Genomic DNA, 26,503 nt, shown 5'->3' on the forward strand with positions numbered 1-26,503 from the left:
ACACACACACACACACACACACACACACACACACACACAGCGCCAGATTAAGAAATCATAGCCTTTGTTTTTTTTCTCTTCCAGGCACACCATCATTTTCTGTAAACAAATCCGTGCACTAAAATGCAATTCAATGCGTGGTAAAAAAGAGAAATAGAGCATTTACAATAAAGCCATAATAACGTTTGCCATGTGGTGTAGGCTACAGTTGAGCGTTTTTAGGATTTCCACACATGGAGATTTTTTGTTGTTGCAGGGTTCGAAAAAAAATCACTCTTTTAAAAAAGCATTTCATGCAATTCTAAGTCATTTACATGACAGAAGACAGCTGCATTTGTTTTAATACTACACAAAAGACATGAGTGCCAACTCTGACTGACAAATTGAGATCAATTCAAACAAACAATAGCCCAGGCCAATGAAGTGAATATTAGGAGGAAACATATACAGTTGAAGTTGGAAGTTTACATACACCTTAGCCAAATACATTTAAACTCAGTTTTTCACAATTCCTGACATTTAATCCTAGTAAAAGTTCCCCAACTTAGGTCAGTTAGGATCACCACTTCATTTTCAGAATGTGAAATGTAAGAATAATAGTAGAGAGAATGATTTATTTCAGCTTTTATTTCTTTCATCACATTCCCAGTGGGTCAGAGGTTTACATACACTATATTAGTATTTGGTAGCATTGCCTTTAAATTGTTTAATTTAGGTCAAATGTTTCGGATTGCCTTCCACAAGCTTCCCACAATATGTTTGGTGTATTTTGGCCCATTCCTCCTGACAGAGCTGGTGTAACTGACTCAGGTTTGTAGGCCTCCTTGCTCGCACACACCTTTTTCAGTTCTGCCCGCAAATTTTCTATGGGATTGAGGTCAGAGCTTTGTGATGGCCACTCCAATACCTTGATTTTGTTGTCCTTAAGCCATTTTGCCACAACTTTGGAAGTATGATTGAGGTCATTGTCCATTTGGAAGACCCATTTGCGACCAAGCATTAACTTCCTAACTGATGTCTTGAGATGTTGCTTCAATATATCCACATAATTTTACTTCCTCATGTTGCCATCTATTTTGTGAAGTGCACCAGTCCCTCCTGCAGCAAAGCACCCCCACAACATGATGCTGCCACCCCCGTGCTTCACGGCTGGGATGGTGTTGTTCGGCTTGCAAGCCTCCCCCTTTTTCCTCCAAACATAACGATGGTCATTATGGCCAATCAATTCTACTTTTGTTTCATCAGTACAGAGGACATTTTTCCAAAAAGTACGATCTTTGTCCCCATGTGCAGTTGCAAACAGTAGTCTAGCTTTTTTATGGCGGTTTTGGAGCCGTGGCTTCTTCCTTGCTGAGCAGCCTTTCAGGTTATGTCGATATAGGACTCGTTTTACAGTGGATATAGATACTTTTGTACCTGTTTCCTCCAGCATTTTCACAAGGTCCTTTGCTGTTGTTCTGGGATTGATTTGTATTTTTCGCACCAAAGTACGTTCATCTCTAGGAGACAGAACGCGTCTCCTTCCTGAGCGGTATGACGGCTGCGTGGTTTCATGGTGTTTATACTTGCGTACTATTGTTTGTACAGATGAACGTGGTACCTTCAGGTGTTTGGACATTGCTCCCAAGGATGAACCAGACTTGTGGAGGTCTCCAATTATTTTTCTGAGGTCTTGGCTGATTTGTTTTTATTTCCCCATGATGTCAAGCGAAGAGGCAGTGAGTTTGAAGGTAGGCCTTGAAATACATCCACAGTTACACCTCCAATTGACTCAAATGATGTCAATTAGCCTATCAGAAGCTTCCAAAGCCATGACATAATTTTCAAGAATTTTCCACGCTGTTTAAAGGCACAGTCAACTTAGTGTATGTAAACTTCTGACCCACTGGAATTGTGATACAGTGAAATCTGTCTGTAAACAATTGTTGGAAAAATTACTTGTGTCATGCACAAAGTAAAACTATAGTTTGTTAACAAGAAATTTGTGGAGTAGTTGAAAAACTTTTTTTAATGACTCCAACCTAAGTGAATGTAAACTTCCGACTTCAACTGTATGCAGTATATATTTATACAGTACCAGTCAAAAGTTTGGACACACCTACTCATTCAAGGGTTTTTCTTATTTGTACTTTTTTCCACATTGTAGAATAATAGTAAAGACATCAAAACTATGAAATAACACATATGGAATCATGTAGTAACCAAAAAAGTGTTAAACAAATCAAAAATATTTTATATTTTACATTCTTCAAAGTAGCTACCCTTTGCCTTGACACTCTTGGAATTCTCTCAACCAGCTGCACCTGGAATGCTTTTCCAACAGTCTTGAAGGAGTTCCCACATATGCTGAGCACTTGTTGGCTGCTTTTCCTTCACTCTGCGGTCCAACTCATCACAAACCATCTCAATTGGGTTGTGGCCAAGTCATCTGATGCAGCACTCCATCACTCTCCTTATTGGTCAAATAACCCTTACATAACCTTGAGGTGTGTTGGGTCATTGTCCTGTTGAAAAACAAATGATAGTCCCACTAAGCGCAAACCAGATGGGATGGCATTTTGCTGCAGAATGCTGTGGTAGCCATGCTGGTAAACTTCTTGGCGCTACGGATCCCTTTAGCGGGATCATTTTCCTAAACAACCGCTGAATTGCAGGGCGCCAAATATTACAAAAAATATTTATAATCATGCAATCACAAGTGAAATATACCAAAACACAGCTTAGCTTGTTGTTAATCCACCTATCGTGTCAGATTTTGAAAATATGCTTTACAGCGAAAGCAATCCAAGCTTTTGTGAGTGTATCAATCAATGCTAGAACAGCTAGCCCCAAATTAGCATGGTCACGAAAGTCAGAAAAGCAATAAAATTGATCGCTTTCCTTTGATAATCTTCGGATGTTTGCACTCACGAGACTCCCAGTTACACAATAAATGTTATTTTTGTTCGATAAATATTACTTTTATAACAAAAAAACGCCATTTGGGTTGCGCGTTATGTTCAGAAAACCACAGCCTCGTTCCGTTCGACGAAAATTCCAAAAAATGTCCGTAATGTTCGTAGAAACATGTCAAATGTTTTTTATAATCAATCCTCAGGTTGTTTTTAACATACATAATCGATAATATTTCAACCGGACCGTAACCTATTCAATAAAAGAGAGAAAGAAAATGGAGAGCTACCCCTCTCGCGCGCAGGAACTAATCAAAGTTCCTGACTAGTTTTTAAAATCTCGCTAATTTTTAAAATAAAAGCCTGAAACTATGTCTAAAGCCTTGTCACAGCCTGAGGAAGCCATTGGAAAAGGAATCTGGATGATACCCTTTTAAATGGAAGAAAGACGGGAAATGAAACACAGATTTTAAAAAAGAAAATCACTTCCGGGTTAGATTTCCTCAGGTTTTCGCCTGCAAAATCAGTTTTGTTATACTCACAGACAATATTTTGACAGTTTTAGAAACTTTGGAGTGTTTTCTATCCTAATCTGTAAATTATATGCATATTCTACGATCTGGACCTGAGAAATAGTCTGTTTACCTTGGGAACGTTATTTAAAAAAATATATAATAATAATCTGACCCCTAGCGTCAAGAAGTTAATAAGGTTAGTTGAAATGCATTCCAGGTGACTACCTCATGAATCTGGTTGAGAGAATGCCAAGGGTGTGCAAAGCTGTCATCAAGGCAAAGGGTAGCTACTCTGAAGAATGTAAAATATAAAATATATTTTGATTTGTTTAACATCTTTTTGGTTACTACATGATTCCATATTTGTTATTTCATCGTTTTGATGTCTTCACTATTATTCTACAATGTAGAAAATAGTAAAAATAAAGAAAAACCCTCGAATGAGTAGGTGTGTCCAAACTTTTGACTGGGACTGTATATCATGGGGTACAGTAGGCTACTAAAGGGCCCAGCCCCTGACTCACACAATTGACAATTCACATTTATTTATTATGCAGTTTATTTTTTATTTTGTATTCATTTCATCAGTTACCCAATCAAGGCAGGGCCCCCCGGTTACCCACGTGGGCCACCTACCTCCTCTCCTCCCCAATCTGATGATTTGCAGAGCGGCAGCAGCAGGCTGTCTACACTCATTGGTAGATACAGTAAAAAAAATACTAAATATATACTACATATATAATACATACAGTACATATTTTCTTTTTGGGGGGAGGGGTTTCCTCTTGGGCCTCCCACAGGCCTGGGCCCAGGGGCTTCAGCCTTGGTAAGCCCCTGCATCAAACTGGCCCTGCACGCACACACACACAGACACACAGACACACACACACACACACACACACACACACACACACACACACACACACACACACACACACACACACACACACACACACACACACACACACACACACACACACACACACACACACACACACACACACACACACACACACACACACACACAGGGGATTTTAGGGTGATCATAAGGATTAAGTAAACGTAGGCCTACGTCTTGGTATCCTTTTGGATAACATGACATTTAGCAGCCTCTTGTGCATCCCTACAAGGAGGCATCACCCAGCAGTGTCTCTGGCTCTGCAGAGAGCAGGTGCCAAGGACAAGCTGTGCCTTTACTAAGTAAACACATTAATACCAGGGACCCCCCCCCTCTCCCTCTCTCTCCCTCTCTCTCCCCCCTCTCACTCTCTCTCCCACTCTCTCCCTCTTACACCTGTTGTTAATCCATTTTTTTTTTACAAACAAAATATTATGTAATGTTTCTTTTTGACTGAGTCTAAAATATATTTTTATACAATAGGCCTATTGTGTGAAAGTATATATGTAACCGATGTGAAATGGCTAACTAGCAGGGTGTCCGCTAATAGCGTTTCAATTGGTGACGTCACTTCTTCTGAGACCTTGAAGTAGTTGTTCCCCTTGCTCTGCAAGGGCTGCGACTTTTGTGGCGCGATGGGTAACGATGCTTTGAGGGTGGCTGTTGTCGATGTGTGCAGAGTGTCCCTGGTTCGAGCCCAGGTAGAGGTGAGGAGAGGGACGGAAGCTAAACTGTTACATTGGTGCCGTGACCCTGGTTGCTGTGGAAAAGGAGAAGGTCAAAAGGGAGGTGAGTGTAACCGATGGGAAATAGTTAGCGGTGGTGCGCGCTAATAGTGTTTCAGTCGGTGACGTCACTCGCTCTGAGACCTTGAAGTAGTTGTTCCCCTTGCTCTGCAAGGGCTGCGGCTTTTGTGGCGCGATGAGTAACGATGCTTCGAGGGTGGCTGTTGTTGATGTGTGCAGAGTGTCCCTGGTTTGAGCCCAGGTAGGGGCGAGGAGAGGGATGGAAGCTAAACTGTTACATATACAGTAGGCTTTATGCAGGCATTGCACTTGTACACAACATTTTGTTTAATTCTCCTTCCCCCCTGACTTTGTCCTGGTTTATTTCAAATTTATGTAGCAGAACTCATAGCATAGACCTACTACAGGCTGATACCGCTGTGAGTCATTCTCCCTATCTCATCCATTGAGTAACATACCGAATAGGCTACTTTCAAAAGCAAATAACAGACACAAAGATGATGTACTACGGAAGTCTAGATATACCAGAAAAGTATATCTTGACAAAACAACTTTGTCATGTAGGGATCATGAGAAAAATAAGTTGTAATAAGAAGAGGCATTTTACTTTTATTCATGTGTCCTCGCTGGACTTATGTAGATCTGTCCTTCAGCACCACAATACTTTGCCCACCATTTGTGGCTGAAATGACAAATAGACTGCAGCCTTCATGAAATGTCACTTTACCCGTTTTACTAGTTTTATTTTTTTCTACTGCTTGTTAATTGTTGTTTGTGACTGTGTTTTTGCTGCTATTGACAGGCCAACCTCCCTGTTAAAATTATTAAAGATATTAAAATAAACTTTTATTGGTAGTCTCGTAAACTTTCCTTGGTAGTCTGCAACCACAGACCTCAATGTTAACTTTTCTTGCACTGAACATTACACATTCAATCCATTTCAAAACATGTCTTTATATTTGAATTGTATTGGAGACAAAACTGGAAGCCATCTACAACTGACAGACATAATACAATTTCTGCCTGGGTTAATCTCTAATAAAAATGAATGTGTTGATCCACCCTGGGCTCTGCAGCCTATCATCAATACTGCCACTCCTATTTATATGTAACCGTATGAAATGGCCTGCTAGTAGGCGGGGTGTGTGCTAATAGCGTTTCAATCCGTGACGTCACTCGCTCTGAGACCTTGAAGTAGTTGTATCCCTTGCTCCACAAGGGCCAAGACTTTTGTGGAGCGATAGGTAAAGATGCTTCGTGGGAGGCAGTTGTTGATGTGTGCAGACAATCCCTGGTTTGAGCCCAGGTAGGAGCGATGAGGTGGGCAGAAGCAACACTGTTACATAGAGTTTATCTCTTGATTTCCACACACCAACTTTTGTTATGTCTTGATCATGAGAAAATTTTATTGTGATCTTGACAAAACAACTTTTGTTATGTTGTGATCACAAAACATATTTATTGATCTAGAAAAAACTAGTGATTTGTTTTATTTATTCATATGTCCTCTCTAGATTTCTGTAGTGGACTTCTATACCAGGCTGCTTATTTGTAAATCTGACTTGAAAATTGTTCATGATAAATAGGTTGCATGCCCAATGGAAATGCAGGAAATTAACTGGATTTCATTGATTTCAAACTTGTCTGCTTTTGCAGGTGACTCAATGCCAACCACTCTTCGAATATGTGTGACATAGCGCCATCTTGTGTGTACTTATCGAACTGAAACATGCTGCTATTGAACTTGTTTCAGCTACTATTTCTTCCCAATGGGTGGCGCCATGACATACCAGGAGTAACCTAGGCACTGTTGGCAACTGTAATTCGGACCTATTTTTCTCAACATGGTCTCAGAGCATTTCGTATGATTCTGTATGTAAATCCAAGACACTCTGTTTAGTATGATATGTTACGTTTGGTATGGTTACATAAGAGAGATGGTTACTTAAGGGAGAAACTGAAGTATTTTTTTTATTTTTTATTTATTTATTTCACCTTTATTTAACCAGGTAGGCTAGTTGAGAACAAGTTCTCATTTACAACTGCGGCCTGGCCAAGATAAAGCATAGCAGTGTGAACAGACAACAACACAGAGTTACACATGGAGTAAACAATAAACAAATCAATAACACAGTAGGAAAAAAACCAAAATGAGTCTATATACATTGTGTGCAAAAGGCATGAGGTAGGCAATAAATAGGCCATAGGAGCGAATAATTACAATTTAGCAGATTAACACTGGAGTGATAAATCATCAGATGATCATGAGCAAGTAGAGATACTGGTGTGCAAAAGAGCAGAAAAATAAATAAATAAAAACAGTAAGGGGATGAGGTAGGTCAATTGGGTGGGTTGTTTACGTATGGTGGTTGGTCAGATGTTAAATGGAAATGCCTGCCAACCCAAAGGTTGCGAGTTTGAATCTCATCAACTTTTCAACTACATATACTTTTTTTTTTGCTAATTTGGAACGACATAGCATGTTAGCTAACCCTCCCCTAACCCTAACCTCAACCCTTTTAGCTAACACTTCATCTAACCCTAAACTTAACCCTTTTAGCTAACCCTTCCCCTAACCCCAACCCTTTAACCTAACTCCTAAACTTAACCCTAACCCCTAAACCGAATTCCTAGCCACCTAGCTAGAATTCATAACATATCATATGTTTTGAGAATTCGTAACATATTGAACGTTTGGCAAATTCGTAAAACATACAACAAAAATGTGTAACATATTATACATTTAGCAAATTCCAGATTTATTTAAATAATAATACGAAATACTCTGAGACCAGGTAGATTTTTCTTGACATAATAAACGCTTGCCAAGTATTAATCCCACAATACTTAAATCATTTATCGTATCTGAATAAGATGTCCCTTATCCAAATGTTGCACGTTGATCATGCTGAAGAAAACAATAAAAAAGGACTGTCTCGCCCTATGTGGCCTATTCAGTTGGACTGTAGGCCTATGGACCTATTGATAGAATCGACATACACAGCAGTCAAACCATCATTCTCCTGTTCAGACATACTGGCGTCTTAAAGAACAATCATTATTGTCTTGAAGTCGAATAAATGAGCTGTTTAGTGATCTGACACGTTTGCGCAATTGTCTCCATGCACGTCTCCAAATGGGTCAATCTGTTTATGGAAGCGCGCTATTGCCCTCAAGAGTTTAATTTGCTTAATCGGAATGGTCAAGACTATTGCATTGATGTGTGTTGTATGCAGGTCAATTTGATAGATGGCCATTGTTATCGCTTTTGGGGCACATGTTTTTGTTTAGGTATGGGTTAGCGAGTGTCGCTTCCTGCGCTCATATGTAGGTGGGGTGTGCCCTCGGGGCGAGCACACCCCCATTGCCTGTGTCAGAGTATTTCAGCAGAAGAGAGAGCAGCATTTTGGAGACAGTCACACAGTGGTCCACAGTTGAACAAGTTCAGACAAACTGGTGGACTATACGTTTCAGTAATCTTTTATTATTTCTATATACCGCTATTCTCATGTGGATCTAAGTCCTAGACGTCTGCCTATTTCCACAGTTTGAACCAGTGGATATTTTGCGCACATATTTCGCAAAGTGGAAAAATGCCTCGGTCTTTCTTGGTCAAAAAGTATTTCGCCAACAAAAAACCCAACTACAGTGAATTGGAGTGTCAAAATGGTGAGTAGCTTTACTTTATTTATTCCTTGTATGAAGCTGAATACATACATGTATAAAATATTACAGAATAGGAGACACCTGTTTTCTCTATTAAGTGTTCCTTACAATAAACCTCTGGAAATATGTTTTATTTTATGATCTTAAGTTTTTACAACTGTTTCCATTACAACCTTCTCCATGTTGGCAACCTTAATAAATTATACTCTCTCAGTTTTCAAGTAAGGCCCATTATAAAAGTTCCCCCTAAACTGTACAGAGCTACCATTCATGTTTCTACCCCATGTAAATATGTGGGAGGAAATGGCCCATGAAATCTCATCTTTGCTGAAACTTATTTTTTTTGTGTGTGTAAAATGCTCTGGAGAAACTTGACAGTGGCAGTTGTTGCTTTACAAGTTGAAAATATGTTGCCTATCCAAATTTCATCATATATTTTTTATTGTGTTGTGTCGTTCCAGTTACATTAATCGTATGTACATGATGAAAACATCTTAGTATCTGACAACAGTGCTGTAAATGTACCTCTGTATTCTAACCCTTTTCCTCATCCCTCAGCCACCTCACTGGAGAGGTACCCACTAGCTGAGCTTCCAGCAGGGGACAACAACTCAGCTACCACCTGTTACACAGCGGGACTGGTATGGGACGTGAGCTTCCTTCCAGCCCTCTACGTCCCCACATTCCCCACTGATGCCTCTCCCACCCCTGGACCCCTGGACCTCAGCTCCCCCTCCAGCCTCAGCAGCAGTGCCAGTAGCAGTGGGGAGGAGGACGAGGGGCGCACCTCTGACCCCCCCAGCCCCGAACCCACAGACACCTACCACCCCCCTCAGCGCCCCAAACGCACCAGCACCAAGAGTCATGGGGCCCCGAACGAGGATGAGAGAGTGGCCCCAGTCACTGCAGCAAGGCCAGCCTTCTTCTGCAAGCACTGTCCTAAAGAGTACACCAGCCTGGGGGCTCTGAAGATGCACATTCGCTCACACACGCTACCCTGTGTCTGCCCCACCTGCGGGAAAGCCTTCTCCAGGCCCTGGCTGCTGCGCGGCCACATTCGCACACACACTGGTAAGAACTCCTACACTTGCCATTTGGTATGACTTTGGTGGAAGGGAGGTTTGGTTACTCAGTTGATTGGATCATCATTACAGTGTAGTGGTAGACATGAGCACATGAAGAAGCCCTGTGGGCTCGTTGGTCATTGATCACTCATAGAGTACCACAGTATGAGTCATAGTACCCATAAATAGTTTGGAAATAGTTCCAATCGTTTTTTTCCCACAATTCATTTTTCCCATAGGGGATTTTAGAAACACTTAAAATAAGGGATGTGTTTCGTGTAGGCTTACCCTGGCATGACATTTTGATAACCGTGTAAATCTTTCTAGAACAAGGTGACTTTTATCAATATTCACCTCTGTTTACCCCCAACAAATGCTAATTAGCTGCTAATGTGGCTATTATAAAGATATACAAATACCATGTGGATCTGGACAAGACTGCGAAGTTGAGGAAAAGGTAATAATCTCTGGATTAACTATCTAATGTTAGATAAATGTAGTAATTAATATATTGGTTACATTTCTTTAAATGTACCTGTTAGCAAAGGTGCCAGCTAGAGATGACGTGCAGGAGCTTGCAGGGATTTGTTGTCTTGCATGATGTCTACTTTGATGCTAGTTAGCATTTTCGAAACTCTGAGAGTGAATAGAGCCGAATATATTGATGAAAGTCACCTTGTCCGAGAAAGATTTACATGGTTATCAAAACGTCACACCAGGGTAAGCCTACACTAAACGCAGACCGTATTTTAAGCGTTTCTAAAATCCCCTATGGGAAAAATGTATGGTTGAAAACCAATTGGAACCATTTCCCTGTTTGACCTCTAGGTTTTATGGGTATTATGACACCTCCACTGTGGGGCTCTATTGTGGCTCTACCTTACTGCATTTATTTTATTTTATTTTATTGTATCTATTATTTAACTAGGCGTCAGTTAAAAACAAAATCTTATTTATAATGACAGCCTACCCCGGCAAAACCCGGACAACGCTGGGCCAATTGTGCACCGCCCTATGGGACTCCCAATCACGGCCGGATGTGATACAGCCTGAAATGAAACCAGGGACTGTAGTGACACCTCTAGCACTTAGATGCAGTGCCTTAGACCTCTGCACCACTTGGGTGCCCTAACAATGACTCACTGAGAATGATCGTATCATTGGCTACTGTTTGAGACAACAGAATGCAGGATTATCTTGTGATGAAGGGGACAAAGAGCATAAGGAAGCTCTCAGCTATCAAACTGCCCACTTACCACCAGCAGCAACTTGAAAGTAGTAATCTAATTTGGCACTGATTTAATCATGTTAATTCAAGTGTGGTCGTGATTCACCCAGCCTGACACCAGATTCATCATTATCCTTTAAATGAGCTTTGAGGGTGATTCACTAAGGTGTTAATGAACAACTCTGCTGAGCCCGAGACAGCCAAATTGATATTATTGTGTGGGGGAGAAAAGTTTGCCCTTTATTGCTAATCAAAGCCAAGGTTCAGAGATACAGACAGAGGCTTAAAGGCTCGGACACACCAATAGCGTTTGCGGGCCGAGAGTACTTAGCACCTCTGAACAGAGTGCCGGCTGTGTCTGTCTTCATGTAGAATTGTGCGACAATGTCAGTAGTCAGACGTACATCAGCAGATGGTCCCTAAAACACACCACACAAATGAACAGCAGATCAACATTCGGTGCGGTGTGTGTGTGGTCCTTAAAGTCACAGTTAGTGTCATGCATCTCTAACCCATGCTCCTCCTACAATCTCCTCCTTAGGTGAACGCCCGTTCTCCTGCCAACACTGTAACCGTGCCTTTGCTGACCGCTCCAACCTGCGGGCGCACCTGCAGACCCACGCTGAGGTGAAGAAGTACCAATGTGGCGTGTGTTCCCGTACCTTCAGCCGCATGTCCCTCCTCCAGAAACACAGTGCAGCCAGCTGCTGCTCCTCCTCCACAGCTTGAGCAGGAATGAGCCAGGCAGTTATCTCCAGAGGGACCTCAGGGCGGTGGGGGCATCTACAGACCCATACCATAAGCAAGACCAGAGGAGCCTGAACCAATCTGCCAACAGAGACCATAGATCCACCATTTACTAGTAGAAGAGGAAGTTGACCCTGACTCATCTCTTTGAATGCAACTTCCATAGCCATCTCAGTTTCTCTGTTTCAATCAAATTTAAGGAACTCCTCAAATTTTCAAACTCCTCCCATTGCAAGCTAAATCTGGTAGATGTTCTGAACTCTGTAATCCTGCCATTCTTCCAGTCCCAACATTGTTTTTCCTCATACATATTGTATACTCATGGGGGTTAGTGTGCCCGTGTACTTTTGAGTCTAGCCCAGCCTCGGTGTTGGCCAGGCCAGCTCCGGATCATCATGGCCTAGACACAGACACAGCTGCTGAGAGATGTAAGGGTGCGTGGGTGGGATACATCTCTCAGCATGACATACACACACAGCTGTCGCTGGTAGAGTGGTGTAGATAGACAGGGTGCTAACAGGTGCTCTGGCCCTGACCTCTACTGGGCCGATAACAGGTGACTTCCACCGCCCCTAGAAAGAGGAAGTATGTCATCATCACAAAGAGGATGGAGTCCATTGGTCCCTTTGTATGCTTTTGTCTCCAGTGGGTTTGTCTTAAGCCGTTATTTTGACCACACCAAGCCCCACTGTAATCTGATGTGTTTCCGAAATAGGATAAAGCCATTTGTTTCTGTTGTCATTCCTCATGGAAGCTTTGCTCCTTCAATGTTGTTTAAATTCCTGAATGAAAATCTAAGCCATGCACTCCAGGTTACCACAGTGTTAATTATTCCCATTGTTCTCGACAATGGTATAGAGAACCACCATTTTTGTAAGATATAAACTTGTTTTATGAAATGTATTATTTTAAACCAAAGATGTGCCGTGCCTTCTTACCTCAACTGGTAGTAGTTTTTTTTAAATGTTGACTAAGTGTATTAATATTATGCATCAAACACTCAGAAGGGGGGGCCAAATAAAATGTCTCATAGAGGCACGGTATCACAGCCCTGGCTGTACAGAGATGGATAAACAAATCCTAAACCTTATATGGTGGTGTTTTACAGTGCAATGTTCAGATTGTATGTAGTCTTATTTCAATGTTTTACTGTGTTTGTTTGTCTTTCACTTCTATTTCAAATATTTCATAGCTGATGGATTTACATTCAATAAAGTAATTTATGTAAAAAAAAGTGTTGTTACTTTTAAAATTAGATTCTTTTTTGTCTGAGTTAACACTGCTTATACAACAGCCAGATATGTGCATGTTTGGTTAGAGACTGTTAATTAGGATATGGCTCTCTTTCAGCAACTGTAAATGTAGTGTGTTGGTTGTGGATGAGCAGTTTGAGTTGGACATTGTGACGTTAAGAGAGAGGCAGGTGAACACACTGAGTGATGGACAGGTACAACTGCATGCACCTGCTCAATGTCTCCACCTGTCACTCGCCTCCTGCAGCCACTGTTTAAACACTGTGCGCAAATGTGTGAAAGAGAGAGTAGATTTGTTGGCCAACATTCATCTTATTTAACCTTGTTCCAGGTCTATATTTCCTTGTTTTGAGGGAGTTAAGTCTCCTACTCTGTAGCCCAGACAGTGAGTCAGAGTCTGTGTAGCCAGGAGAGTCCAAGTTCCCATGGTTTTCTGAGTGATCAGGTCTGGTCACAGAGCAGTGAGGGTGCGTGGGCTGTGGCAGAAGGTGAGGTAAACTGTTCCACTCAGCCTCTGTCAGCTGGAGAAGCTAGCCACACGCTTCTTAAACAGTCAGGGAAATATTCACAGAGCTGGAGATAAGACTTCTGTTGCGAGTTTTAGTCTGTTTAGTGAATCACATGACACATGCTAACCACTGGGTCTGGGTAGTTGTTAGAAAGAAGAGCGCTAGACATTTGGTCATACAGCTGTGTACTAACAAAGAGTCCTATATGGAGTGAGAGGTCTGGAAGGTGGATTTATGGTTCTGAGTCATTTGGTTGTTTCCATTGCACCTTTGACCTGGATGTTCTTGTACAGCAGGCCTTTTAAGTTCCATCTGCTTGGAATGAATTGAGAGCAGTTTTATGCTGTACATTTTTAACATGTTCTCAGGCGAGGGTGTCAGCTCTGCAAATAAAATCACACAGCATGGCAAGTTGAAGTGAGTAACGGTTTAAGTCGGATTATGCTCTCTAGTTAGTCAAAACTTCTTAATACTACATTGGAATCACTCTTTCTGTTGTATGAATCATGTCTCTGTAGTTTAATCTGATCTTTGCCACAAAGTTTATGTAGAACCATTTAAACACAAGCTACCATTTTAAATCCCACAATATCATAACCTTCACAACACTCAGAGGTACTGTATATATTTCAAAACATTTTGATAAATGAAAACAGTACATGACACTACTCTTCCTTTGGGAGTGTAGAATGCCTGGTTCTGAAATCGGAGAACTTTTTCCTGCTGCGCGCTTCCTAGTGCCAGAACACTCACTGTAATTTACCAAAAGTGGCTGCTATTTATGCCATAAAGCATGTGTTTAACATTCCAGAGCCCCACTGTGTTTGTGTATTTCTCTCTCTCTCTCACTCTCTCTCTGTCTCTTGGTTGTATATCTATTTATGTATATGTATGTGTGTTAGTGTGAAGTGTCCCTGCAGAGAAGCAGCCCTCTCTCTCTTCACAGGAGGATCATCTCTCCCCCTCAGAGACAGGCCGGCAGGAAATGGGAGTTTACATTGGCCTACTTCACCCAAAAAAAAGACAGGCTAGGAGCCGAGGGGCTAAAGTGCTAACCCTCACTGCTTACTGCCACTGCACCAAATCCCATCCCCCCCACTGCTCCCACCCACGCCCGCTCCCAGGCCCAGTCCCAGTCCCAGTCAGGGGGGAGAGAGAGAGCGGCCTTCAGTGCAGCAGCAGCCAGGGCTCACAGAGGGCTCAGGGCCTGGGATACAGGAAGGAGCTGTCAGCCTCCCATAAACACGACTCATCCTGCACCGATGATACAGAAGGCCTGGGGGTAGCTCTCCCCGGCCACACCGCTGCCGACCCGCAGCTTTACACTGAGTGCTGCTGAGTTCTAAACTTGTGGATTCCTACGGGGCTTTCCTTCAGGTGCCAGTCCCTGTCTGTGGTTCTCTACTCTGCATGTTTCCCAACATGGCAGTGCAGTATGCTGATTTCAGGGAGCAGTTACATTGTTTTTTCAATGTGTGCCATGCCAAGAAATATAAACTCAACAACAAAGTAAATTGTCAGGAGAAATGTTAAGTGCAACTAGGTTTATGTTGATAGTCTTTGTAATAAATTGGGGTGTGTTTTACTTGCAATCTCCCCTTGAATAGCTAACTAAGCACCTCTCACCCCATGTACAGTACCAGTTAAAAGTAAGGACACACCTACTCATTCAAATGTTTTTATTTAGTTTTACTATTTTCTACATTGTAGAATAATAGTGAAGACATCAAAACTATGAAATAACACATATGGAATCATGTAGTAAACCAAAAAGTGTTAAACAAATCAAAATAGATTTTAGATTTTAGATTCTTCAAAGTAGCCACCCTTTGCCTTGATGACAGCTTTGCACACTCTTGGCATTCTCTCAACCAGCTTCATGAGGAATACTTTTCCTACAGTCTGCTGAGCATTTGTAGGCTGCTTTTCCTTCACCCTGCGGTCCAACTCATCCCAAATCATCTCAATTGGGTTGAGATCAGGTGATTGTGGAGGCCAGGTCATCTGATGCAGCACTCCATCACTCTCCTTGGTCAAATAGCCCTTACACAGCCTTGAGGTGTGTTTTGGGTCATTGTCCTGTTGAAAAACAAATGATACTCCCACTAAGCGCAAACCAGATGGGATGGCGTATTGCTGCAAAAATGCTGTGGTAGACATGCTCGTGTGCCTTGAATTCTAAATAAATCACAGACAGTGTCAACAGTAAAGCACACCCACACCATGAAACCTCCTCCTCCATGCTTCACAGTTGAAACCACAAATGCAGAGATCATCCGTTCATCTACTCTGCGTCTCACAAAGACACAGTGGTTGGAACCAAAAATCTCAAATTTGGACTCATCAGACCAAAGGACAGATTTCCACTGGTCTAATGTCCATTGCTTGTGTTTTTTGGCCCAAGCAAGTTTCTTATTATTATTGTGGTCCTTTAGTAGTGCTTTCTTTGTAGAAATTTGACCGTGAAGGCCTGATTCACACAGTCTCCTCTGAACAGTTGATGTTGAGATGTGACTGTTACTTGAACACTGTGAAGCATTTATTTGGGCTGCAATCTGAGGTGCAGGTAACTCTAATGAAATAATCCTCTGCAGCAGAGGTATTGAATTTTGTATTTAACCCTTATTTTAGCAGAGGTAACTCTGTGTCTTCCGTTCCTGTGGCGGTTCTCGTGAGTGCCAGTTTCATCATAGCTGTTATGTATGGTACGAAGTGCTGTTCGTCGTACTGTACGTTGTTATGGTTTAAGACAGTGTGCTGCTTTACAGATGAATGGGTTGTCAGAATGATTGGCACAGGTCCTTAAAATGAGAGAGGGATGTGCAATGTGAAACTGTGCAGATGTGCGTTCTTTGACAGCGCTTGATGGTTTTGCGACTGCTAAGTTCTTGAAATTTTACGCATCGACTGAACTTCATGTATTAAAGTAATGATGGACTGTCATTTCTCTTTGATTATTTGAGCTGTTCTTGCCATGATATGGACTTGGTATTTCACTGAATAGTGCTATCTTCTGTATACCACCCATACTTGTCACAATGCCCATACTTGTCACAAATCCCATGCTCTTACAATGGAACATATAGGGAAATAGTTCAATCTAGCTCCCAGTATGCAATTCCTAAGACTTCCACTGGGTGTCAGTAGTCTTTGTTTAAGGTTTCATGCTTGTTTCTTCCAAAACGAGTAAGAATAATGAGTTTTAGTACAAGGACATCTGCTTGGAAATTCATGTGTGCGCAGGCCATGAAGACAATGCGCACCTGCTAATATCGGTTTCCTATTGAACATACTTCTTTCAGTATGAAATATTATAGTTTAGTTATATTTTAGGGTATCTGAGGATTAAATAGAAACATATTTAGACCTTTTGAAACAAAGTTTAGGGGTAGATTTTCGGATTCCTATCTTGGCATGTTGAACGAGTGGATTACTCAAATCAATGGCGCCAACTAAACAGACTTTTTGGGATATAAAGAAGGATTTTATCTAACAAAACGACACTACGTGTTATAGCTGGGACCCTTTGGATGACAAATCAGAGGAAGATTTTCAAAAAGTAAGTGAATATTTAATCGCTATTTGTGAATTTATGAAACCTGTGCCGGTGGAAAAATATTTTGATGTTGTCACGCCCTGACCGTAGAGATCCTTTTTATGTCTCTATTTTGGTTGGTCAGGGCGTGAGTTTGGGTGGGCATTCTATGTCTGGTGTTCTATGTTGTCCTTGTTTTGTATTTCTGTGTGTTTGGCCTGGTATGGTTCTCAATCAGAGGTAGCTGTCTATCGTTGTCTCTGATTGAGAATCATACTTAGGTAGCCTGTTCCCACCTGTGTTTGTGGGTAGTTGTTTCCTGTTTAGTGTTTGTTTCACCTTTCAGGACTGTTCGTTTGTCGTGTTTGTTGTTTTGTCAAGTGTTGCGTATTTTATTAAATAATATGAACACTTACCACGCTGCACCTTGGTCCTCTTCTCCTTCTCCCGATGACGTGCGTTACAGATGTTGGGCGCCGTCCTCAAACAATCGCATGGCATGATTACGCTGTAAAGCCTACTGTAAATCAGACAGTGCAGTTAGATTAACAAGAATTTAAGCTTTCAACTGATATAAGACACCTGTATGTACCTAAATGTTTAAAATCCATAATTTTTATGATTATTTATTTGAATTGTGCACCCTCCAGTTTCACCGGAAGTTGTCCCACTAGCGAGACGCCTAACCTTCAAGACTCACCTGTTAATTGAAATGCATTCCAGGTGACTACCTCATGAAGCTGGTTGAGAGAATGCCAAGAGTGTGCAAATCTGTCATCAAGGCAAAGGGTGGCTACTTTGAATAATCTCAAATATAAAATATATTTAGATTTGTTTAACTTTTTTTTTTGGTTACTACATGATTCTATTTGTGTTATTTCATAGTTTTGATGTCTTCACTATTATTCTATAATGTAGAAAATAGTAAATAGTAAAAATAAAGAAAAACCCTGGAATGAGTAGGTGTGTCCAAACTTTTGCGTGGTAGTGTATACTCGCCAACCCTCCTATCGTACAGAAAATAATGGTCTCCTCTTTGTATGTTGCCTGTGAAGAGGAAGCTCACACCAACAAACTCACCTATACTGCTAATTCTCTGTCTGCAAATAGGCCATGGACAACTGCATCTGGTAAATAAAGAACCCAACAACAGTAACACCACAAGTATGTCTAATGATGGATTTCATCAGGGTTTGGAGTCTGCCTGAGGACAGGATTGGAGAGGTGGTCGAGTTGTTGGGGTGAATAGAGTGCATATTAAACAGTAATGAATCACACACTCAGTCACAGGGTCGCCGGGAATGAATGTGCTCTCTGTTGGTTTTCCTGGAGCCTGGAGTTTACTAACTGATGACGCAGGCTGCACTTGATCAGAGACATGTGTTGCTGAGGACTCGGTGCCAGTGAGAAGCAAGGAGAGGGGGAGAGGTGGAAGGACGGATCTCCCTCTCTCCTTCTATCCCTCCTGGGCATTGCCTCACACTGGGGATTGGGGAGGAGGGGTGTCCCGTCCCACTCTGGGAAAAATAAACCCAGCCTTTATGCCAGGACAGGAAACAAGGGATCTTGACCTAACTCCACCAATTCCTTACAGTGGAGGCCTTTAGTGCACAACACATCAGCTGTCTGTGACCACACAAAAAACCTTTCCATGTCAAACCTTCATATCATTACTGCTAACTGCTACACACAGCCTACATCATTGTCACATCATAGCCAACTAGAACTACTAGAATTAACGCATTAGTAAACCCGCTACAATCATGAAGTACAGTGTACAGTCGGCAGCAAGCAGTTTAGCAGTTACACTGGTGGGCCCCGATGACAATAAATTAATAAAACCAAAGGCTTACCTTGACTTGGAAGACTTCCAGTGTTGGATAGCCATAGCCATAGCCAGCTACCTAACATAACATCTGTAAATAGCCCACCCAATCTACCTACCTCATCCCCATATTGTTTTTATTTACTTTTCTGCTCTTTTGCACACCAGTATCTCTACTTGCACGTCATCATCTGCTCATTTATCACTCCAGTGTTAATCTGCTAAATTGTAATTACTTCGCTACTATGGCCTATTTATTGCCTACCTCCTCACACCATTTGCACACACTGTATATAGACTTTCTTTTTTTCTATTGTGTTATTGACTGTACGCTTGTTTATTCCATGTGTAACTCTGTGTTGTTGTTTGTGTCGCACTGCTTTGCTTTATCTTGGCCAGGTCGCAGTTGTAAATGAGAACTTGTTCTCAACTGGCTTACCTGGTTAAATAAAGGTGATTTTTTTATTTTATAAATAGCATCTCTCTCTGTTTGAGCCGGGTGTTTGAGTAGGCTAAACTAGCTAGTTGCATTTGCTAGCTAAGTGAAAGTGAAAGTTAAAAAATTAAACCACATATAGCTCTCTCTCTCTCTTGCTTCTCCTTAATTTTGGAAGAAATTAATATGTTAAAAACTGTTAAGTTATTGTCTTTCTCTTTGAGTACACTAGTTAAATAAATGTTAAATAAAATAAACACTACTCACCACATTTTATGCACTGCACTGCAGTGCTAGCTAGTTGTAGCTTATGATTTCAGCACTAGATTCATTATCTGATACTTTGATTGGGTGGGGAACATGTCAGTTCATGCTGCAAGAGCTCTGATAGGTTGCTGGATGTCTTCCAGAAATTGTCATAGTTGCTGTGTAAGTCTATGGAAGGGGGTGAGAAGTAGAGGTCGACCGATTTATTATTTTTCAACGCCGATACCGATACCGGTTATTGGAGGACCAAAAAAAGGCGATACCGATTAATCTGACAATTTTTATTTTTTATTTTATATTTATATATATTTGTAATAATGACAATTACAACAATACTGAATGAACAACGAACACTTTTATTTTAACTTAATAATACATCAAATCTATTTAGTCTCAAATAAATAATGAAACATGCTCAATTTGGTTTAAATAATGCAAAAACACAGTGTTGGAGAAGAAAGTAAATGTGCAATATGTGCCATGTTAAAAAAGCTCAAGTTTAAGTACCTTGCTCAGAACATGAGAACATATAAAAGCTGGTGGTTCAATATTCCCAGTTAAGAAATTTTAGGTTGTAGTTATTATAGGAATTATGACGCGTCAACTATTTCTCTCTATACCATTAGTATTTCATATAACTTTGACTATTAGATATTCTAATAGGCACTTTAGTATTGCCAGCCTAATCTCAGGAGTTGATAGGCTTGAAGTCATAAACAGCGCTGTGAAGCAAGCATTTCTAAGAGCTGCTGGCAAACGCTCAGTCAGACTGCTCTATCAAATCATAGACTTAATTATAATATAATAAACACAGAAATGCAAGCAGTTGGCCATTAATATGGTCAAATCTGGAAACTATCATTTCGAAAACAAAACGTTTATTCTTTCAGTGAAATGCGGAACCGTTCCGTATTTTATGAAACGGGCGGCAACCCCAAGTCTAAATATTGAGGTTACATTGCACAACCTTCAATGTTATGTCATAATCATGTAAAGTTCTGGCAAATTAGTTCGCAATGAGCCAGGCGGCCCAAACTGTTGCATATACCTTGACTCTGCATGCAATGAACGCAAGAGAAGTGACACAATTTCCCTAGTTAATATTGCCTGCTAACATTAATTTCTTTTAACTAAATATGCAGGTTTAAAAAAGTATACTTCTGTGTATTGATTTTAAGAAAGGCATTGATGTTCATGGTTAGGTACATTCGTGCAATGATTACGCTTTTTACGTGAATGAGCATAAATCATCTCTCCTTTGGTGAAGTAGGCTGTGATTCGATGATAAATTAACAGGCATTGATTATATGCAACGCAGGACAAGCTAGTTAACCTAGTAATAGTAGCATAATCACTAGTAATAACTAGTGATTATGTGAAGATTGATTGTTTTGTAGAAGATAAGTTTAATGCTAGCTAGCAACTTACCTTGGCTCCTTGCTGCACTAGTGTAACAGGTGGTCAGCCTGCCACTCAGTTTCTTCGTGGAATGCAATGTAATCGGCCATAATCGGCGTCCAAAAATGCTGATTACCGATTGTTAGGAAAACTTGAAATCGGCCCTAATTAATCGGCCATGCCGATTATTCGGTCGACCTTTAGTGAGAACCATGAACCTCTTAGGTTTTGTATTGAAGTCTATGTACCCAGAGGAGAACAGAAGCTACCTATCCTCCTGCTACACCATGGTGCTACCCTACAGAGTGCTGCTGAGACTACTGTAGATCTTAATTTCAAAACAGTGTTTAATCAATTATTTTGTGATATGAACATATTTAATATAGTTTTATCTAAAAATGATAACTTTTTTAACGTTTCACTATTAATATTTTATGAAATTCACTGAGGAGGATGGTCCTCCCCTTCCTCCTCAGCCTCCACTGGGGAGATTCACATCCACTACAAAGACAGTATTGTTCTAACCAATGTTATTGATATAAAGTTTACATTGGTGATCTAAGGATGAAGTAATTCCACATGCAAGGAACTGAAATTATTGTTTTTTTAATCTCATGTAGCTTTCCATTCTTTACCTGATGCAATTGAATCAAAACTCTTCCTCCAGCTTTGAGGTCTCAAAGAACCTGCTGAAAACCTATTGTAACGAACCTTGCCTAGGTAGGCCTAGGTGGATTGTTACGACCCTTATTTGAGCAGTGGTTAGCAGGTCTGCCTATGGGCTGGGATACCTGAGTTTGAGACTTACAAGGGGCATTACACTGTTGCCATTCTCAAAAATTGCTGCAGTGGGATGGTGCCTTGGGGGACATAGGAGAGGTGTGCATGCCTGAGGGAGTTGGTGAAGTGTGGGGACACGCTCTCCCTAACGGAGGGGATAGTGAAATGAACCTTGCATAGGTAGGCCTGTTATGACCCCCCCTCCTCTGGTATTGGCACGTGTGCTCTAGCCAACAGCGCTCTGTGCAGATAGTATCTGAGTGCAGGTATATACATCAGCAACCTACATCAGGGGTCTTCAACCCTGTTCCTGGAGAGCTACCCTCCTGTAGGTTTTTGCTCCAACCCCAGTTGTAACTAACCTGGCTCAGCTTATCAACCAGCTAATTATTAGAATCAGGTGTGCTAGATTAAGGTTGAAGTGAAAACCTACAGGATGGTAGCTCTCCAGGAACAGGGTTGGAGAGCCATGTCCTTCATGATGAGATTATTATGGAGAAAAGAGCAAGATTCTTTTATTTGTCAAACGGTAGCCAGCCAAGCGTTGATGATCATGTCACCAGAATAAGACCCTCGATATTTATTGGAAAGGAGCATCAAGGTCATCATCACCTTGCAATTTCACAACCCTGTGAAGTTAATCATAATTGATGTTATCTGTAGGCTAATAAACTGCATGCTTTCCCAACGAGTCATGGGAGGATCACACAACATGTCAATGCGTGACTCCAAGTTTACTTCAATATGATGGTTATTATATCAATATTCGAGCATAAAAGCATTTCCACCGTCATTTCTCTCAAAATTCATTTTACCGACACAAAAAGATTCCACATTGTATAGCATGTATTGTTTTGTCGTCATTTTGAAAGTTTACGGGGGGAAAAATCTGTTTCCATCAGGCCTGTCATGACATTTTTTTATCCGACATGTACTTTAAGCATAAAAAGGTTGGATGGAAACCTGGTTACTGTTGCCATTTGCAGAAATAGCTACATTATTTAAAGCAGCCAGGCAAGACTCGGCTCTACTCTACAGGCCTACTCTACAATCTGGTATCAGCAATTTAAAGCTGCAATATGTCACTTTTTGGATGAACTGAGTTATAGATCTGTCATTCTCATTGAAAGCAAGTCTAAGAAGCGGTAGATCTGTTCTATGTGCACTATTTTTATGCTTCCTGTGCTTAAGTTTTGTTTTTGCTACTTTCGGTTTTCTACAGCTTCAAACAGCTAAAAAGACAATATTTTTGGTTATGGAAAATATATTTCACAGCGGTTTAGATGGTACAATGATTCTCTACACTATACTCGGTTGTTTTGTCACATAAAATGACATTAGGCAAACTATTAGAATTTTAGCAACCAGGAAATGGCGGAGCAATTTCTGCATAGTGCATCTTTAACTTTTGTGGCTAATCCACCTGCGTGTATTTTCCCAGAGAAGGTGAAAGGGGATGTTGAACAGTTGCTGGAGGCAACGTGAGAGTATTGTGAAATAGAGCAATGTCAATTTGTGTCTTCTTGTCAGGGCTTGTCAGCTTGAACATAACCAACTAGAGACAGTGTGTTGAGAAATATACTGTTTTGGTACATTATTACTGGCTCACATGAAGCATTCATTTTGACTTGATGACGACCATTGGTGCAAGTGACATCTTGCTTAAACAAGGATTGCTGTATGTTGGAGAGTACAAAATGTGTCGATACAATTTAAAACTTCATTAATAGAGTGTGATAGTTTCACGTAGGAAGCTGTCCATCGTATTGGTCTACCACTGCCTCTCTCCCATGAACAGCCCCAAAGGTGCATGACGTTCTGGCTCAGATCCAGACCCCACCCCAGTATGACACACACAGAGAGATGTGTTCTGTGGGAACATGTGCACAGTCTGTCACTGTCACTGTTCCAGTTAACTGTAAGGTGCTGGAGCACCTCCTCCCAAATGGAGAATCAGAAGGGATCAAAGAAAGTTAAGAGTCTGGCAACAGCTGAAACGGCTGGAGGGTTGGAACAGATGCATAAAATAAAAATACTTTTACAGACAGGCAAACAAACACAAACACTGACCATCAACAGCTGTCATATTGCATCACAACCCTGCTGAAAAAAATAACTGGTTTATGCTGGTCAAGCAGGTCTGACCAGCTGGTCAAGCTGGTGATGCTGGTGAGCAGCTCATGCTGGTATGCTGGTGATGCTGGTATGCTGGTGACCACCTTATACTGGTATGCTGGTTATGCTGGAATGCTGGTGACCAGCTCATGCTGGTATGCTGGTAGGCTGGTGACCAGTTTATGCTGGTATGCCGGTGACCAATTTATGCCGGTATGCTGGTGACCAGTTTATACTAGTATGCTGGTGATGCTGTATGCTGGTGATGCTGGTATGTTGGTGATGCTGGTGATGCTGGTATGCTGGTCTATGCTGGTCCAGCATGGTATAGCTGGTCTGGCAAAACCACACCCATCATTATCATATATTCCAAGCATGCGCGATTGCGGTTAGATTTTTAGAATTGTTTGTTTCAATATCTTTTTAGTTTGTTGTGTTTTTGCATGTGCATTGATTGATTATGCTACACAAAGATAAATAACATACACCTTTCTAAACTAATCCAATCTGTTAATTGGACTTATTGCACCCTTTACGGAAATTATTGTTTGAGTTTAAATGGTTGAGGTAGTCTCATTCATTTATAATTCTAACCCTGGAATTCATTCTGAATGCAGATTGTTGGTGAACAAAAGTTCAAATTGTTGGATATCCCCACTCTTGCTGGATTTCAATAGGAATTAACCATTACTTTGCAAGCCAGCATAATGTGACTTGCAGGCCTGATGTGGCCACTGTATTAACACCTTTCTGAACCACCCATCCCGGATCCGGGATAATTGTCATCAGCAACGCTGAATAGCATAGCGTAGCATAGCGCCACAGGTAAATAATATTACTAGAAAATATTCATAGTCATGAAATCACAAGTGCAATATTGCAAAATACAGCTTAGCCTTTTATTAATCCACCTGTCATCTCAGATTTTGAAATTATGCTTTACAGCGAAAGCAATACAAGCGTTTGTGTAAGTTTATCGATCTCTCAACAAAACAATAAGTACACTTAGCATCAGGTAACTTGGTCACGAAAATCAGAAAAGCAATCAAATTAATCGTTTACCTTTGATGATCTTCGGAGGTTTTCACTCACGAGACTCCCAGTTAGACAACAAATGTTCCTTTTGTTCCATAAAGATATTTTTTATATCCAAATACCTCCGTTAGTTTGGTGCGTTATGCCCAGGAATCCACCGGAAAGAGCGGTCACGACAACGCAGACAAAAATTCCAAATTATATCCATACTGTCCACAGAAACATGTCAAACGTTTTTTATAATCCATCCTCATGGTGTTTTTCAAATATCTATTCGATAATATATAAACCGGGACAGTTGGCTTTTCACTAGGACCGGGAGTAACAATGGCTGCCTTTCTCTTTTACGCCCAACTCACTCTGAGAGCCCCCACCTATCCACTTACGCAATGTGGTCGTTCACGCTCATTCTTCAAAATAAAAGCCTGAAACTATGTCTAAAGGCTGTTGACACCTTAGGGAAGCCATAGAAAAAGGAGTCTGGTTGATATCCCTTTAAATGGACAATAGGGATGCATAGGAACAGAGAGGTTTCAAAAACAGGGGCACTTTCTGATTGGATTTTCCTCAGGTTTTAGCCTGCAATATCAGTTCTGTTTAACTCACAGACAAAATTTTGACAGTTTTGGAAACTTCAGAGTGTTTTCTATCCTAATCTGACACTTATATGCATATTCTAGTTTCGGGGGCTGGGAAATAGGCAGTTTCAAATGGGTACGTTTTTTAGCCAAAAACGAAAATACTGCCACCTAGCCTATAAGGCAAAAACTAGGCCTTCAAAGTAAGGCCTTGTGACACGGTACATGTAATGTACTATCTCAAATAATTAAGAACTTTGTTGCTGGTTTTGCTGGTGACCAGTGTCCAACACACACGCTGGCATTCTGGTCAACAGTGTCCAAAGCCGAAAGAATTAGATATATTCTGAACAATAAACTATCAACATTTGATCAAATCTGGCAGCCTTTCCTCTCTTACCTGGACCATTCGGCGCTGTGAATTTGTACTTTTTAACGCACTCTCAATTGTAATATTTTAATCCACCTTTGGGCAGCATGTGCTGGCACCGCCACCCGAGCAGTCGGGAGGGGAACAAGGGGAAGGGATAAAGGGGGGGAATAAGTGGGGGGTGACACCTACCCTCTTTCTTTCTACCTGTCCTTGTTCTGTATGTCTTGTTTTGTAAATATTTGTTTTGTACCCAGAACTCTGGGTCTTTTTGTTTCTGTCTGCTCTTGTATGTTTAGATAAGAATTGTATACCTGTCTTTTATACCTATACACCATTCTTGTGTGTGTTCAATAAAAAACATTTGAACGAACAGTGTCCAAAGCCCAGTAAAGGTTGGTCACCAGCAAAAACACATTGAAGGCATCAGCAAAAACATAGCGAAGACTGACTATGCTGTTTCAGCAGGCAAGCCATCAAACACTCTCCCCATCTCCCCCAAGACACACACACACACACACACACACACACACACACACACACACACACACACACACACACACACACACACACACACACACACACACACACACACACACACACACACACACACACACACACACACACACACACACACACACACACAC

General features: G+C 41.1%; 1 protein-coding gene across 1 annotated transcript; it reads left to right on the forward strand.

Moving 5' to 3' along the window:
* Positions 1 to 8,454: 8,454 nt before the first annotated feature.
* LOC139556781 (protein snail homolog Sna-like) lies at positions 8,455 to 12,989 on the forward strand. The gene is made up of 3 exons (XM_071370940.1): positions 8,455 to 8,719; positions 9,275 to 9,787; positions 11,550 to 12,989. The coding sequence occupies exons 1-3, from the start codon at positions 8,644 to 8,646 to the stop codon at positions 11,735 to 11,737; spliced, it is 777 nt and encodes a 258-aa protein (XP_071227041.1). The 5' UTR covers positions 8,455 to 8,643; the 3' UTR covers positions 11,738 to 12,989.
* Positions 12,990 to 26,503: the final 13,514 nt, after the last annotated feature.

This window comes from Salvelinus alpinus, chromosome 2, assembly GCF_045679555.1.
Source record: "Salvelinus alpinus chromosome 2, SLU_Salpinus.1, whole genome shotgun sequence".
Lineage (NCBI taxonomy): Eukaryota > Metazoa > Chordata > Actinopteri > Salmoniformes > Salmonidae > Salvelinus > Salvelinus alpinus.